The sequence below is a fragment of the Pimephales promelas genome, chromosome 1 (assembly GCF_988280905.1).
Source record: "Pimephales promelas chromosome 1, fPimPro1.hap1.1, whole genome shotgun sequence".
Lineage (NCBI taxonomy): Eukaryota > Metazoa > Chordata > Actinopteri > Cypriniformes > Leuciscidae > Pimephales > Pimephales promelas.
In genome coordinates, this window is record NC_142769.1 from 29,420,894 (window position 1) to 29,439,525 (window position 18,632).

Consider the following 18,632-nt stretch of genomic DNA (forward strand, 5'->3'; position numbering starts at 1 on the left):
ATCTAAATTCAAAAAGCAAACCAAACCGAGTCAGTTGGAAAAGGAAGGTGTTGAACACAAAGAGGAAATCTAAAGATTTGTGACAGTCACAGAAGAATCTATGATGAAGCATTTTTATGAGACTGAATAATCGTTGTAAAACAGCTTTGCAGATCATTAGTCTCTTTCTCACCTGTCTCCAGGTCTTGCCACAGTCTGAGGTGATATACATCTCTTCTTTATATTCAACTAGTTGAGACCCAAGGTTACCTGAAGAGAATATGAATATCCTCACATGAATACAGAGATAATCTATAATTTTCTTCTTTTTTTAACTTGAGGCAAAGCAGCAATTTCCTCACTTTCTTTGATTTTAAGAGAGAGGGAGGAGTAAGCGTGAGCGAGCTACATATAAAAAGAGTGAAACTGTGAGAAAACTGGAGGCTATTGGGGATCAAAGGCTGAGAACTAGTTAGAGCTGAATATTTTTACTGAGGGTGCACAATAATAGCAATAGAAAGCTGGATTTTGATGAAGACTCAGTGCTCAGTCTCTGCAGTATAGGTACACATATAATGACATGGTAAAAACTAGCTGCAATGTGTTGATAACTCTTAAAACCAGAGGCTGAAAGACTCTAACTATTCATGTTTGTTAGTTAGTGAAACAAGTCAAGAGTGAATAAGTCAGTGTGACACTGTCAGTGTGTGTGTTTATGTGTGTGTGTATGTGTGCGCATGTCTCTAACCCTGGGGGAACAGACAGACTTTTCGACCTTGTGAACTGGCAACACTTTGGAATCAAGAACATTAATGTATTGTCTTCTTCAATTCCCCATGAACCCTGTGGCAATAAAGATGAAATATTTCATATATCTGTGCCTGCCTCAGTGTGGACTCATCGGCTTTGCACAACACTCAGAAATAGGGAAAACCGGCTCAAAACCAAGATTTCTATTTTATTTTTTATTTTTTTTATGGTACATCACATTGAAATGTTTCCCCTAAAAACACTTCTTAGCATTCCTTTTTTGTGTGAAGAAATCTTCTTTCATAATTTCCCTAAGCATGCTGCAGTGCAGATTTGGATCTGGACTATAATTATTTCTTGTAATTGAAAAGTTGAGGTTTACAGAGCTTCATTTGATTTGAGTTTTTGGGCTCCTCACTGCTATGGTGACAATACTGAAGGGTTATAGTTGTCATGGAGACTGACCTGCACCCATTATGAGGCCTGGGGCAGAATCTTTAGTGTGGACGGTTCCAGATACGTACGGGTTGTCAGCCCAGCGCAAGTGGAGATGGAGGTGACAGTCAGGCTAGGAAGAGGAGCAGACAAAAAGAAAAAATTACTCTCTTTTGGTATCTATCTGTATGTATAGACTCCGACTTTTTTACACTTTGGCAATCACGCCAATGTGATTACCAAACAGATGCACCACCATACTTTTCTTTTCTTTTTTTACATAATGTCTGCACTTAGTAGATAATCTGGACTCACTGACAAACACACAAAACCACCTTGCTTAAACAAAGAAATAACAGTCTAAATTCTACAGTAAGGAGCACATAACTTAAAACCCCTTCACAACTCATACAACATAACGTCCGGGATAACAGATGAATCAGAGCATGAATATAAAGCATATTTAAGGTGCCATAAAACCCCAAAAGGGGTGCCATTAAAAAAGATGAAGAAATGACTAATAATGGGAGATAAAAATGAGAGAGAAAGGTAGAGAGAGGGGACAGATGTGTCTTCTATCGGAGATAGGAGACCGATAGGAAAAAGACATGTCAAAAGGAAGACTGAGAGATAGGACAGATGTGAGAAGGGTGGCTAGACAGACAGGAAAGGAGAGAGAAGTCAATATGTCCCCCGAGCTCTGCTAGCTTCTGATTTGTATCTCATCTCGTCTTGTCTTATGTTTGCCAGAAACCATATATGTGTCTTAATTAATGGCCAGCTACCAGTTACAGGTGTTTAAAATTGACATTTAATATAATAAATTACATATTATCTCTGGCTCTGTATGTGTGTGTGTGTGTGAAGAGTAAACCCTGTGGATTAGTGTGTGTGTAGATTGATGACTCAGATCTTTTTTTTTTTTTTTTGTCTCACGAGAAAGCAGCAGAACTAGTGCCTGCTCTGCCCACCAACACACAACCGCAAACAGTGGGAGATGATGAGTCAGATCGAGGGGTCAATGACTTCACGTCTGTGTCTGAGACCGTTGTGGTACAATCATTTTGAAGAGGAAAAAAAGCAGAGTGTGGGCTGGAATCTGTAGCTGTATATTGAAATAAAGTCTTGATTTTGTTGGTATGAATATGCAATGAATTGTTGGTTAAATTACATCAGCACAACTATATTTAAATCAAATATGGTGTTTTTATTTTAGTGTTTAGTTTGTAGGCATGCTATTATGTTTGGGAAAGGTGAGATTTTTGAATGTTTTTGAAAAAATGTTCTTACCAAAAGTTTGCTCGCCAAGGTTGCATTTATTTAATCAAAGACTAATACTGTGAAATAGTATCTTAGAGTGGCGAAGTGATGACGTCATTTTGTAGCATAACTCGGAAGCTAGCGGCGCATGGATTCCCTCGATCAAAAAGTTATGCATTTTCCCCATAGACTTTTGGAAAATCACAAAAAATAAGATCTGTGCTTAACAAAGAGTTGAGACCCTTACAGGTTTTTTCTATCAAGATAATCTTTACAAGTTAATCCAAAATTTATACATTTTGAAGCTTATATAAAGTTTTTTAAAAACACAAGCAGACACAATAAAGTTAAAAAAACCACAAGCAGGTTATAACTGTGTGTTCATTGTCATAGATCAAAACGTGAAAATATTTAGAGGCTTTGTTCACCACAGACCTTATTTCAGGTGATTTTGCAAAAACACATTCAAAAATCCCATAGACTTTAGAGCGAGAGAACCGGTAGTGCTAAAATGCTAACTCACTTCCGCATTTTGGCCTAAAGAGTGACGTCGTAACTTCGGCACTCTATTACAAAAGCACAATAAGAACGGTTTTCTATTTTAATATAGCCTATCTTAAAATGTGATTTATTCCTGTGATGCAAAGCTGAATTTTCAGCATCATACTCCAATCTTTAGTGTCACATGATCATTCAGAAATCTGATCAAGAAACATTTCTTATTATTTGTCATGTTGAAAACAGATGTGATGCTTAATATTTTTATTGGAAACCGTGAATTCTTTGAAAAAAAAAAATGTAAAGGAATAGTATTTATTTTGAATAAATAGTTTCTGTAAAAGTCTTTACTGTAACTTTTGAACATTTAATGCATCCTTGTTGAATAAAATAATAAATGTGTTCATTTCCAAAGACTGCTGACCCCAAACATTTGAATTGTAGTGTATTTACAAGATCATGTGTAAAAAGTTAATGTAGCTCTGATAGATAAACAGCAATGCAAAAAGCAATTGGAAATGTGAGCCAATATATTTACCTGCTTGCAACTGACAGGTTTGCCGTTCATATCAGTTGTAGGAGGAGCCAGTGGTTCCCAGTCTCTGCCTTTGTTGTAGGTGATAAGAGTTGTCACTTTTCCATCTACTTTTTGATTGGCTAAGAATACACCCTTGATGCCACGAACCTGAAAAATACACAAACATACCCGAAAGATATTTTGGTACTACTCAGTATCACTAAGATCCTGTAAAGAAGCTGTAAAATGTTAGTATTAAGTCAAATCCTGGCCAAGTCACAACTGTCTAAGAAACTGTAATATGTGTTAGATCGAGCTTGTTTTAGTAGCACATGGACATCAGCTTCCTAGAATCACTTATTTATTAAAGCACGCTACTGGCTATGAATAATGAGTGAATATGCCTGAAGACTTACTAGACATCACAAGCACTTTTATGTGTGTAACACCTCCACTTTTAAGTGTGTGTTTTTTTAGAGTGCTATCTGTCAATGTGAATGCATACAGTCATGTGAACTTTACTACAGCTGAGCTATTTTCAGTTCATTGAGGATTAAGTGGGATGTAAAACCCACACTGCCTTGTATTACACGGGTACAGTGTGGGGTGAAATGTTGACCTCCAGGATGTCGATGAGGACATTCTCTTCAGGCTGCTTAGTGCTGCGGACGTTCTCCAACACGATGGAGTAATAGACACCCTGATGATCTGACTGGTAGAGGTTGTACGTGTCTGTCTGATACCACTCCTGAAGAGCCAGGAATACCTGATTCTCATCTGTACTCACGATTTGCACATCCTGCAGAAAAGGAGAGAAAAGCAGAAAAAGGAAATTAGAACATGTAAAGGTAAAAATGAAATAAATGTAATGCAAATTGCAGTTTCAGTTTTCTCAGCAGGTGCAAATAATTAACGCAGGGATTCTTTTGAGTGCGTGTCTTTGTGTGAATAGAGACAGAAAAGTGTGATGCTTTCACTGGAGCTTACATAAAACCACAACAAACACAGTGCTGCATATCATTCCATGGTGATTATACTTAGTTGCTTTGAATTGAAAAGTTTATTTTGAGCAGCTGTGAAGAACTGAGTTGGAACATAAACTGTGCAGAGACAGATTTAGATGAAATGAAAGCATGAACAATTAATAAATCCTTCCTATAATTAGACCCTTTGGTTTGCTTTAAAATAGGGAATCAACACTAAGCTCCTGAGTTTTGGTAGCTTAGCAGCATTACATCCGGGTGCTGTGGCAAAGACTGGGTCAGGACGGGGGAGTTTGCAACCATGTTGTTCTTGCCGATAAAGTGAAAGTGGGTCGCATTAATTTAGGCACAAAGATGAAGGGTACAAGCTCATGCCCAAAGCTGAATTCATTCATAAGAACTTAAGTGAAGAGCTAGTAAAAGTCCCTGAAGCATTGAGCAGCTTTAATGTGCTTCAGAGACCAAACTCTAAATCTATTTCTCACGTATGTCCCACTAACAGCAGTTTAGAGGCACTGAGCCCCCTCTGTGAGAGGTCAGTTACACAACACTTGTTTGCTGGGAGAATTATAGGAATAAGAATAAGAAAGCTAAGGATAAAGTAACACGCTTGAAGAGCAACGGTATATGTGTGCGCATGCCCATTTGGACCAAAAAAACTGCAACAGAGGCTTTATGAGTAATAAGTCCACTCTACACAGTATAAAAAGTGCATGTCTTATATCTGAAATTCTGAAAATTTCACCTTTGGAAATTTGGAAATCATAAAAATTACCTATTCACTTCCCAACAAAGGCTGAAACCCATAACCCACTGCCCAGACTATCAAATGTCAGTTCAAATCTAGACTAAAAACACATCTATTTGGCCTAGCATACACATAACACATTATTGACTTCTATAATTCAATGTTAGGCTGCATAGTTTAGATCAGCCAGAACCAGGAATACTTAAAGGGTTAGTTCACCCAAAAATGAAAATTCTGTCAGTATTTACTCACCCTCATGTTGTTCCAACCCCGTAAGACCTTCGTTCATCTTCGGAACACAAATTAAGATATTTAAGATATTAAGATCGCTCCTGCATACAGTCCATAGGCTTCTTGAGGGACTGGCTCTTGCTGTCCTCGAAAAGTCATTAAAGACATCGTTAAAATAGTCCAAGTGACTACAGGGGCTCAATCTTAAGTTTATTAAACGACGAGAACACTTTTGTGCGCAAAAAAACAACAAAAATAACGACTTTTTTGTTTCAACTATTCGTTTATTTCTCCCTCTGCGCGAGTCAGCTAACTAGTTTAATAGCGTAAGCTTCTGTTATTGTACGTCACACGCATCACACACACATGACCAGCGTCGGCCAATAGTGAGCCTACGTGTGACGTAGCTCTACGCAATCACACTACGTTAACTGACTTACAGGCTCATGGAGAAGGAAGTGAATAGTTGAAATAAAGCCGTTATTTTTGTTGTTTTTTTGCACACAAAAGTGTTCTCGTCGTTTGATAAACTTAAGATTGAGCCCCTGTAGTCACTTGGACTATTTTAACGATGTCTTTAATGACTTTTCGGGGACAGCAAGAGCCAGTACCTCAAGAAGCCTATGGACTGTATGCAGGAGCGATGTTAATATCTTAAATATCTTAATTTGTGTTCCGAAGATGAACGAAGGTCTTACGGGGTTGAAACAACATGAGGGTGAGTAAATACTGACAGAATTTTCATTTTTGGGTGAACTATCCCTTTAATATTCATAAATCCTGATGAACTTGGTACATCATAAGAAGGATGGCGCCTACTCTAGTCTCTCAGTTTATCCCGAGGTTTACCGCGGTTCGCCATATCCAGATCTGATGAAGTATCATCGCCTGGACACAACGACAACACACTCCTGAAGTGACAACTAGTCTCTACCCTGTGAAGGCCTCCTTCCCTTTACCTCTGTTCAGAGAAAATATTGTCGGGATAATTCTGGTTTGAGTGGCTACGTAGAGACATGGCAAACATTTCTTATAAATTCTTAAGACCAGATAAGTAGTTTGTTGAGGGTTGATTTGTGAAGAAGAACTACACGGCAACGTTTTCGCGAGTTTGCGTTTTTGAGGTTTGTGCAGAGATAATGGATAATTGTTTGCACCTTAGAACCTATTTCTGTGAGTGCGTTCTCAAGACACCAGGCACTGTTTTGTGCGGATGTGCGGCCGGAGCGTGTTGAGTTTTTCTGTTAGAACGGTGTCGTATTAACGGCCCCTAGTTAATAACGAATGATCTTCGCAATGGAAGTGAATCAGTCAATACTAACTTTAGCTGGACAATACAGTATTCTCTGATCTGAATAGCTTACCCGAGCTGCTCAGTGAACTCAAACAAACTGATAGAGGAAATGATCTGCCTATATAAACCTAATTCCCTCTTCAGTAGGTCTTGTTATATCTGCAAGTACTGCATTTCTGAGCCTTGTTCCTCGGACCTTTGTTATTTCTGTTCCCTGGATATCATTGGTTTTGCTTTAGCCCTGGACATTGTCTTTGTTTTGACTGCTCATCTGTGTTCCGACCTTTGCCTGGCCTTTGTGTATATGTATGTGGATTAACCCATTAAACTGCGTTTGGATCCTCAACCCTCAATTCTTGGAGCAGTTATGCTACACTTAGAGGGGACTGTAAATCTGAATAGAGACATTATTTTTACTGATCCTATTTGTCATAAAGTTCATGATCACATCTGGAAACAAGCGATCACAAATTGTATTTTTTCAATCAGGTTTGGAGATGGTACTGAACACGCCTCTAGTCTAGAATGGCAATGTAATTCCTGTCTGTTTGTTTTTAGGTCAAATATGAACAGCTCAACATCTTTTAGTTAGTTGTGAATTAAAATTTTAACGATGAGGTCATCTTTCAACCAAGGCTTACGCAAGACAGTGAAGTCATCGCTGTGAAACACAGCTGCTGAAAGTTTCCCAAGTGGAAGTTGGATCAAATGTGAATTACAGTATTAGATCATCTAAGTCATCACACAAACAGCAACAAGAACAACAGAGTAATAGGATTAAAACAGAAAATGCTGTAAAGCCCTTTTAGTTTTAGATCTTATATTTTAAAACACTGAATGGATGGATTGTTCATGCTGTGTGACAGGACACAGTACTGATAACAGCGCTATCAGAACTTAAGACAGCACTATCCATCTGTCTCCGACAGCAGGCACAGGACCCCTATCAGCCATGACACAGCGGCAGGACATTTGTGTCTCTGCCTACAGCCATGATCCCTGAGTGTATTATTGGCAGACTGGCTGAGTGTATGTATAAGAAAAAGGATGGTATGGGTTACTGTACAATGATGGATGGAAAGACATGCTATCCTTAAAGGTCTATTTGTATAAAAAAAGAAAAAAGAAATGGCATATCAACACAGCAGAATATTTGCTTTTCTCTGTCCGTTGGATTCATTGTGCTCCAATAGTGGTGCATTTGAATTCTGGTCATGCTGCCACATTCCTGAAGTGGAGAAACAGCTCTTAATTGGCCAAAATCAATAGTATTGTTTCTATTCACAGTCTGTTTCAAGTAAAAGAACATTGGGCCCTTTTAACTGATTTTGTGTGGTTGAAGGGATTGCAATTTGACTGCAATACCAATATTTACCTAGGCTAAAACATTTAAAGCAGGCCTACAACATTATAGAAGCGCCATAAAGTTAGAGTCGTTTTTTAAGTTCAATTAATGATTGGGGATAAGAAAGATTTAAATGAGCCTTCTGGAATTTTTTTCATTTTAGACTATCATCTCAGATTTCATTTGAGATTAAAATAAAAGTCATCTAAAACATAGAATGCTAAATGCTTTCATCCAGGGATAGTTTATCAAAAAAATAAAATTTCTGTCATCATTTACTCATCCTCATTCATTTTGCTCCAAACCTTGCCAAAGATTTTCTTTATTCTGTGGATTTGATTTTTTTTCTCTTTTTTTTAAAGAAATCAATGGTACCCAAAACAGGTCCCCAACATTCTTGAAAATGTTTATTTATCTGGGAACTCTTTGAAAACAAATTCTTGGCTATCCATTCCCTTAATCTTCAGATTTGAATCTTCAGATATAGCAAGCTTTACTTTTCCACAAAGTTCATAAAAATAAAATAAAAAATAAATCATTGAGATGACCTTTAAAAGACGTAAGACAAAGGATGAGAGAAGGAAAAGAGAGGAAGATGCCGAAAGTTTAGTGCTGCTTAACCATTCAGTGTCCTAGGTGTGTTACAACAACCGAATCATCCCACTGGAGACAAGGACCATCATTAATCCATAACGTAAAGAAAGAAGAGATCTGAGACTGCATACTGGAATTGGGTTTTGCATTTTTTAAAAGGTTTTCAATTATTCACTGTGGAAAATATGGGCACAACATCAGCCAACCCCATTTCCCTCTCACACACTCTAGCTCTCCTCTGGGTTCTTGAACTAGGTGTCTAAAATTTGACCCATCTGCTCAGTCAAGTGAAACACGGCTTAAAGAGCAGAGAAAAGAGGGACTAGAGATGGGAAAAACATCAATATTGCTTTAACCTTGAAAAAAATGACACCACGTGAGGGAAATGATAAATATATCTGTTAAAAATTTTCTCAAAAGCCCTCGCATATGCGCTTGAAGGCACTGAACGAATAAATCTATAGCGTGTTCAACATCTACAGCAATTAAATCAAAGCTCTTATCCTTTGCCATTAAGGCGAATGTCTGCTAATCTGGAGCATATTTCTTAGTTATACTCTTTCTCTTACACTTTTCTTTCTCTCGCTCTCTTTCACTCTGTCACAGTGAATCAGTGGTTGGCATAGTTACAAATGCCATTGACAGCAGCTGCCCTACTGCCTCTCTCCTTTGCCTGCCTTTCTCTCTCTGAGGTGAAATATACATGAAGCAGACCCCCCTGGCCTCCACTCTAATCAATGTTATTCAATTACAGTCAGCTAGCATTTTACTGAAGCACTCCCTTGGGTTAGAGACATAGACAGTCTGGTCAGTCATCAGCTGTAACCCTTAGCCAGCTGTCTTCTTTTGCCAGCATATTACTGCCATACATCACGGCTCCTCAGTAGGTTAAACCCACATCTGTGTTGTAATGGTGTAGTGTTTCATTGCTAGACAGCAACTGTGCTCTTCAGGTCATACATATTGCCGCAATACGTCATAGTCAGTCTCTGGCTTTAAAGTGAAATCCCCAACATCTGCAGTTGATAAAAGAACAATAACCACCTTCAAATAGTAATTCACATTTAGTACATAGTTCATAAATAGATGAAAAATCAGTCACTTCAAGCACACAACTATAAACGCACGTGATACTGCTACATTAAATGTTACTAAAATGTTAGTAAGTGTATTTCAAGAAAGCACTTAAATAAATCTTTATAACATTTATAAAACTGTTTCATTGTTTGTTTCACCCCTTTTATTTATGCGCATGCTGTCAGTCGGTGCATTTAGTAGTTGAGATTCTCCTGTCTTTGTGATTGAGTCTTAGAATAATTCATTCAACTTAATTATTTAAACTCTCTGATTCATTAAGCAATTAATCAATTGACTGTTTCTATGAGAGTCATTGAATCATTTACTTAACCAATTAATTCAAAAACACTTACTCAATCAGTAATGAAACACGACTGCTGTGTGTTACATGGAGATTCAGCTATTCTAAAATATTACTCAAAAGGCACTCAAAATTAACTTCTGGTTTATTGAACTGTAGTTTAAAAGCAATTTCACAATTGCAATCATGCAATCATGTATAATCAGCACAAACAGTGTTGTATACACCATAATTCTGAGGTCAAAAGTTTCCTCTTGTCTTAAACATACAACAAATATTTTTGTAAAGAATACAACTAAATACTGCACAAAGCATTTGAGAGTAAATATTGGCCATTTAACAGCCACATCTTTGAGGACTGTACCTTTGGAAGAGAGTATTTAGGGAATCTCATTTGAACAAATTCATTCCTCCGGTATGAGACATAATACTTGGTGCGATTTCCTGTAGTTACCTAAAAAAAGAAAAGAAAGACAGTGTGTTTATTTGGTTTAAGAGTGCAGTTTTCATTTCACTATCCCAATGGTGGAATCATGTCTTCGCCGTCAGCAATTGAGACCGTTGAGACAAACCACTCGTTCTTTTTGCTAATTCACACTGTTGATTTTACCTGGCTGGTATTATCCCAATAGATTCAGTCTCTGCACTAGTCTGTTGGTTTCTTGTACAAACTCACTATAGTTCTCATGAATTGTGCCCAGTCTGCATCAGCGTGCCTCTAACCAGACACAAACATTTCAGACACTGTAGTCCTGTTTCTCAAGGGCATATCTGAATTTCTTTTTAACAGATGCAATCCCTTCAAAGAAACAACAACTGAACAGGTGAAAAGGGGGTGGGGGAGAGAAATGAATACAGAACAAGAGCAAATGCCCTTGAGTCATTGTCTAATTATTAAAGATCAGAAAATGGAATAAAATATCGGGACAGGGGGTGATAAAAAAAAATACATCCAAAGCAAAATGAAAGCCTGAAAATCACCCAGCATTTTGAAATGCCATAGTTGAGGCTCCTTTTGATTTAGAAATTAGAAGTGTCATCAGTCTATACGTGTGCAAATAGATGGCCATGCTCTTGAGAAAAAAAAGCCCAGCTCTGCACTTCTGAAAACATTTACTGAGCTGTGATTTGCCCATGAGGTCTACTTAACAGTTCTATCAATATCAGTGGGACAAGGGACAAGGCTAACTGATGGTCATGCATTTATTGTTCCTTTTTAAGAGTCCTTCAGGTGCATTGATTGTCCTCGCAGTGTAAAATAAATTATATATACATGCATTTATACATTATATAATAAATGCTAATAAAGTATAAGATACTTTATAAAGCTAATAAAATATAAGATAAGATGACAAAAGGGTAAAAAAGAGAAGGATTGCACTGTCTGTGTTTTCGTGTATCAAACGAAAGTGTCTGGTAGATGTCTGATATCTTTTGGCTGGCGTGATGCTAGTAAGAGCCACCAGACGCGTTCCAATGCGGGCAAAAAAGAGCGAATAAAATATAAGATAAGATGACAAAAAGGTAATAAGAGATGAATTGCACTCATGCTCTCATCGGAGTGTCTGGTTCATGTAAACAGTGAGAGATCTTATGGCAGGCGGGACGCTAGGTTGTGGCTGGCGCGACGCTAATAGGTGACGTGACATGCACTCCATATGGACAAAAAGAGTGAATAAAATATAAGATAAGATGACAAATAGATAGATAAGTGCAGGATTGTCTGTTTGCACATGTGCATCAATCGGAGTGTCTGGTAGATGAAAACAGTGTCGCTATGGATCCACTTTTGCGACACGACTGTCGCATGGGGTCGCGACGCTTCCCTACATTTGTATGTTGATGGGTGTACCTTAGTTTACCGCTATGAGTGTGGTTTCGAGCCAGCGGCCAGTCTAGAACAGGGGACCCTCGAGAGACTTCCCCCCATCTCCATAAGCTCTACTTCTATAGTCGCGTTCAACATAATTAATTTGCATAAAGATAGGCATCGGCCAGCTTTTTGACGCACAGCATTTTTCCAAATGAAGCGCCGCCATCCTGTGATGCTTAGCAGACGCCTTAAAGTCACGTGACCTCACCCATAGGAATAAAGCGAAGCGTGGCGTGCCAGAACTGTCTATTTGATCACATGCATCAGCAGTGTCTGCTAGTAGCTGTAAGGGTTAATGGTGAATATTGACCAACAGTGCGTACCGTTCTGGCTCCCGCTGGCTAAAGGGGATACGCGCAGCATTTGGTTTAAAAAAACATCTTACATATTGTGTAAGGTCGAGAGGCAAGATCCATGATGGGTCGAGTGACAGGCGCATATAATAACGGTGACTGGTCGAGTGACATGTCGAGTGGCAGCTCCCCCAGCCACGCAAAGATTTTACCCCGAGGAGACAATGGATTTCCAAATTTGTTGCCCTGATTCCACGGGAAATGCACAAATACACTGCAGGCTCACTATTGCTTGTATCCAAGGTAAATCATCAACACTATCATCCCTTACAAGTGTTTTATTTAACTGAATACATCACAATAAGCTAAAACGCATGTGCTGGTCACTTTACTTCCTGAACAAGTGTGTACCCGAGTCTGTGCTGCTTTCACATTCACACGAACCGCGGCACGGTTCGGGAGCAACTGAACTCAGACTACCTTTTTTAGTTAGTCACGGGTTCGGTACCCCAGTGCGCACCCGGGTCCCATGACAGTGTTCACATTGGTGATTTTTCATGCGAACCATGCCCCGTTCTGAACTAAACTGCCAGTATGAAAGCCCCCAGTTCCTTCATTCTGTGTTTGTCGGTTGTTGTTTGTGTGTGTGTGTGTGTGTGTGTAGACATGCTGCTACGTTATCTTTGTCATTTTTTTTAACTCCCTTTCATCTTCATCTTCTTCATCTGGTAAAAACTGTATGGCTGCCTGGAATTTTTATTCTGATGATCGGTCAATACTGCAGGCAGTTATTTTTGAATTACAATCAGAACTAACTATTGTCCCTGGCAACAGATTTCCTGGCTGTGCTCATTAATAACTCAATGTCCATTTGTTTATCTGGCAAGCGGTTGTGTAATAAGTGGCATAATGTGCATTCAGAAGGTCATTTTCACAAGATAAATCCTTTTAGGGTAATATAATATAATATAATATGCCTGGCTAAAAGTATATTATCCCTTACGTTTGTGTATAGTGTATATTCTTCAGCATTCAATGTTCAATGCAAAAGGACGCATTCAATGTGTCAAAAGCGACAGTAAAATAATTTTTTATATTAGTTGCTAAATAAATGGATATCATTTCCTTTGAATTTAGAGTTTTCTATTTATCAAAGAATCCAGAAAAAACTAAGATATTTAGCAACACTGATAATAAGAAATGCTATACTTGAGTAACAAATCAGCATATTAGAATGATTTTTGAAGACTGGATTAATGACGCTGACAATTCAGCTTTACATAACAGAACTAAATTACATTTTGAAATATATTAACTATAAAACAGATATTCTATAATGTAATAATATTACACACCATCATTAACACATTAATGACATTTTACCTTAACAAATATGTATTCATCTTGCACTGAGAGGGAAGTGTGATCAATCTTCCCCAAGAACTGTGCTGTCACCATTTTATCAGAGCAGTTTTGGATGAGACACGTCACATAAAGGTATCCTGGTGGGGGAAACACAGACACAAAAAGGGTTAGAAGAAATTTGTAGGAACTTTTATTTCTATGTCTAATCATATGGCTTTTGTAAGTGAGTGTTTGGATCTCATTTCAGAGGTGAATGGAGCAAAAGATATCTGCAAAAAAAGTGAGCTTTTAACAAAATTAGCTGAAGCTGATCCTCACATGACACATTGCTTTGCTCCAGAATGGCAGAAAATTAATTATGGGAAAACAGTGCCGAGGTGCCTTGTTGACGTGGCCTTTCTGTTTAGAATCTCACACAATAGCTGGATCAGCAACCTCTACAAAAACACACACACACATAACACGTCTGGTCCACTATCTTTGTGGGGACGTAATTTTTTTTTTTATATACTGTACAAACTGTATATTCTATCCCCTTATAACCCTACCCCTAAACCTTCCCATCACATACAACTTTTTGCATTTTTACATAAAAAACACACACATTCTGAATGATTTATAAGCTTGTTTCCTCATTGGGAAGTCAATTTAGGCCCCCACTGTGACACAAGTCCCCATGAGTCTATGTGCATTCAGGTTGAATTCCCCACTGGGATAGAAAAACATGTACATGTACACACACACACACACACACACACACACACATTTATCAATTCTCTGAAGATGCAAAAAAAATGACAAACAATTGGAAAATAATGAAAAAATGATAGGAGAATGCATGCTCCAAAAATCATAGTCAAAGGTTAATAAAGGTCAAAGGTCAAAGTCTGGAACTTAATTGCTGTTCTCATAGTGTTGTTTCCTCTCATTCTCTTTGTTTTGTTTTTTTTGTATAATTTTAGGCAAACAATTGAGTAGACTACTTCAGTGAAGAGGACGAATGGTTAATCAAAGCAGTACAGCAGAGAAATTCATTAAAAAGCAATTAGAATGGCTGAGTGCTTTGCTTCTGTCTTCTGACATACAAGGTCAGACGCGTACACACACACACACACACACACACACACAGAGAGAGCATCTTAGGAGAGGTTGAGGGAGCCACTGAGCTGAAGCAACAACACTTGAGGTCTGCATCTGTTTGTATGACACAAACCCAACCAATACAGAGTAATGAAAGTTCATTTATCCGTAGAAGGGCCGAATGTATGTGTCCAGTGTGCTCTTTTATACTGGTTAGACTCAACTTTCACCTCCCTTAGGGTTTGAATGCACGTGTTTGTTGGTTGCACTGAATGTTACTGTGTGTGTTGGAGCTCTGTGCAAAAGTTTGCATCTGCATGGCTGGTCTCTTTCACACACACAAGCACACAATCATCACAAAACAGCTCAGCTAGGAGGAATTTACTGAAAGAGGTTTGTGTGAATGAGGCAAAAATAAAGCCTCAAAACATCCCATCTGCCCTCTTTCGTAGTTGCTTGTTACGCTATGTAGAATTGAATGAAAATGCACTGTTCTTTAAACACATGCCCTCCCTTACCACCGCCGATGTCTTGAATCTCCATATGAACCAAATCAGGATCCACATCCACCCCCGTCACAGCCCTTAAACAAAGCATACATTTAGTAACACTCTGAGAGAAGCAAACAAGATTCACACACAGAAGGACACCTTAAAGGGATAGTTCAAATATTTTAACTTAATTTACTCACCTTCATGTTGTTTCAATGACTTTATTTAACACAAACTCTGAAAGCTATCATTTCACACAAAGACCTCAAATATAGTGCATAACTGTTTTATGATTCTTAATTCTGCTGTTGTGCTTTTTAAAACTTCCATTCATTTTAATCACATTCAAAAGAGTGAACAGCTTTGTCAGACTGTTCTCTGACAGCCTTTATATTTCGATAGTCCACTTTAGACATTCTACTAACTAGAAGTAACTTTTCAACTATATGTCAACTAACTGTCATTAGAGTATCAGTAGACTGTCTGCTTAATATCTGCTAACACTTTATTTTGTTTGTCCCCCAACAGACATTTAACTGACTGTAAGTAACTTGGCGACTACAAGTAAACGTATTCTCCTAACCTGAACCCTAGCACCTAACCATAACCTAACAGTCTACTATAATATACTAATACTCTAATGAGAGTTAGTTGACATGTAGTTGAAAAGTTACTTATAATTAGTTGATCGTCTAAAGTGACTATAAAAATAAAGTGTTAACCATTTTTTTTTTGTCCATAGAAGAAGTCATGAATCATAGTGTATAAGTTATGTCAGGGTGAATCCAGTTGGTGTACAGTTGTGTTAAAGAAAATAGTTTGGAGGTTACTAAACTTCTCAGTGAAGTTCTGGCTCAGTAAAGCTGCCCAGTGTTTTAACAAGAATTTATTTTACAAAATATAAATAAATAAAGGTAAAAAGTGAAGCATTTAAGTAATAAATAAATAAAAAATAAATAGATTTAATAAAAATAACACTTTAGTTGCTTATTATCAAGCATATTACAAGGATAGCTGTTTATTAGAGCTTTAAAGCACATATTAATGCCTTGTTCTGCATGACTATATTCTACACCCCTTAATCCTTCCCAACACCTAAACCAACTATTAGTAAGCAGTAATTAGGAGTTTATTGAGGCAAAAATAGCAGTTAATAGTTAGTTACAGTAATAGCATGTTTTGGTTCCTTGCCACTGTTGCCTTTGGCTTTTGGCTTGCTTAGTTGGGGAGATTTAACATTCAACGTTTAACATTCAACAATAGTGTTGATCTGCCTGCATTGACACTATTATATGACAACTGAACTGAGCTGGATGATGACATCATGGTTTTTTCCACAGCGGCTATTTATATATAAATGAACTAAATTAATAACTTTTTACAACAAAAATTAACCATCGCTGAACTTACTTAAGCTGTTATCACTGTAAAGCTGCTTTGAAACAATCTATATTGTAAAAAGCGATATAGAAGTAAAGGTACAACAAACAAATATATACAGCACCATAATGCCACATTGATTTATGGCAGATTACTTGACTCAAGTCTCAACATCACATGATGAGTGAAAATGGGCTCAAATCTCCTGTCCAGACCACACACTACTGACCACCATCCTTCCAGGCAACATCCCTGTCCATTAAAGCCACACTGATTTATGCTCTCTTCTCTCCAGACCTTCCCTTCTGTTGTTTTATGAGAAAGGCAGTAGACGGGGAGGACAAGAGAGCCGCAACCCTCAATATGAACTGATTCTGTCGCGTCTTCTGAGGCAATTCTCTAAGATGTTTTAAAGAGGTTTGCAGACAGTACAGAGGGAAGGGGTACGACCCTTATCAAACCCCCTGCAGCTGAGGAATAGAGTAAAAACAGCTTCAGATTTACAGTGTCATTGTAAAACCTCCAGTCAAATAAAACATGCTGGATGGGGTTTATTATGGCAGATGCTGACAGGGAGCAGACTTTTTAGTCTTTTATCACTATCAACCACTCACAAACTGTACAGAGCTTTGTAAGTGAATCTGGAAAAGTGTGCTAGGAGGATGGCACATAAGCGGGAGAGAGTGAAAGATCAGGAAGGAGAGACCACAAAGAGAAAGAGCAGGTCAGACAGAAAGACTGGATGGGGTGGAGAAATAAATCACTTCTGTCCAGGATTTCAATCCCAGCTGTTGTAGCAGTTAACCATAACCAAGGAGTAAAGAAATGGAAAATAAAAAAAAAAAGGGTTTGAATTCCACCAAGAAGGTATGGGAGAGAGAATGGAGTGGGGGAAAGATTAAAGAAAGTCTTAGAAGGCAATGTAAAGTAAAGTAAACCAGTATTGACCTTTAATAAAGACCTTTCTTTCTTCTGTGGAATACAAAATAAGTTATGTATAGCTGAATGTCAAAGTTGCTCTTTTCCATATAATGAAAGAAAATGGTGATCACATGCAGCCATCAAGCAATATTTTCAGTGAATAACAGTTCTCTATATGGCATCAGAAATCATTCAGGCCCAATGTTTTTACAATGTTTCTTTGGTGCTTCTGGAGCTTTACAGCCCCTGGTCAGACATCAATTCAGACATTCTGCTAAACATCTGATTTGAGATTCCACAAAATGAAGAAAGTCATACAGATTTGAAACAACACAAGGTTCTCTTTATGTGGTGTAGACGAGTGTCTTTTAGAAGAAGAAAAATAGTCACCAGAAAACTCTGTCTTTAGTAACACGCTCCTGTAGCAGAGTCCATTTGTGACCCAGATCGGTGGAGATATACAGCTGAAAAACAGAGAAACATAAATAAATCACAAGTTATACATTGATTTTCAGGCCGGATTAGATTAAAGCACACTTTGCAAATTCTCAGGATCATGATAATTAGATGAGCGATTCATCGTCTAATGTATATAACGATTAGGTTGTGGGAAGCTGTCCATATAAAGCAATTAAAATCACAAATGTTGAGTGTGTTTGTGTGTGTGCATTTGTCTCTAATTGATCATTTCTATAATGAGATTATATTGATCACCACTTGCTTGGAAAATACACACCAAACTGCACCATAACAACACAAACACACACTCATAGCCAAAACAGCCAACCTGCCATGTGCTGTTTCATTGTCTTTTCTGTGTAATCTCAGATATGATAAATGCAGCATGTTGCACGCAGTGTCAAAGGGTTTTAGCAATTCATCAACCGCAAACACACACACACACCCTCGCACGTACCCCTAACACACACACATAGTTCTTGCCTTGTTGCTTACCCAGCCATTAACAATGTAAACATGCTCTTTAAGCGAGAGACAACCATGGCCTGAAGGCCAAACAGTGCTGCTCATAACTCTAATAATGAGGATGCCAATATGCCGGAGAGCAAAAAGCATTACCATAAACACAGCTGGGTGAGAAATGTGTTGAGAACAGTTGGTCAAGTCATCCAGCCGAGACCTAAATCGTTTACACTAAAACAACCACAAAGACTTTTTCAGGCAGTTGAGCCTGACAAGAAACGCTACAAACATGCAGC

General features: G+C 38.1%; 1 protein-coding gene across 9 annotated transcripts in view; it reads right to left on the reverse strand.

The window, feature by feature from the left end:
- The window catches only part of sorcs2 (sortilin-related VPS10 domain containing receptor 2), a 179,132-nt gene that overhangs the window by 13,758 nt on the left and 146,742 nt on the right, over positions 1 to 18,632 (reverse strand). For all 9 annotated transcript variants that reach the window (XM_089129425.1, XM_089129428.1, XM_089129431.1 and 6 more), the window contains exons 5-12: positions 17,806 to 17,879; positions 15,142 to 15,206; positions 13,562 to 13,680; positions 10,377 to 10,466; positions 4,059 to 4,238; positions 3,461 to 3,607; positions 1,195 to 1,297; positions 173 to 249 (exon numbers count right to left, since the gene is read on the reverse strand). In XM_089129425.1, coding sequence (XP_088985551.1) covers positions 173 to 249; positions 1,195 to 1,297; positions 3,461 to 3,607; positions 4,059 to 4,238; positions 10,377 to 10,466; positions 13,562 to 13,680; positions 15,142 to 15,206; positions 17,806 to 17,879 — 855 coding nt within the window. The remainder of the gene's footprint in view (positions 1 to 172; positions 250 to 1,194; positions 1,298 to 3,460; positions 3,608 to 4,058; positions 4,239 to 10,376; positions 10,467 to 13,561; positions 13,681 to 15,141; positions 15,207 to 17,805; positions 17,880 to 18,632) is intronic.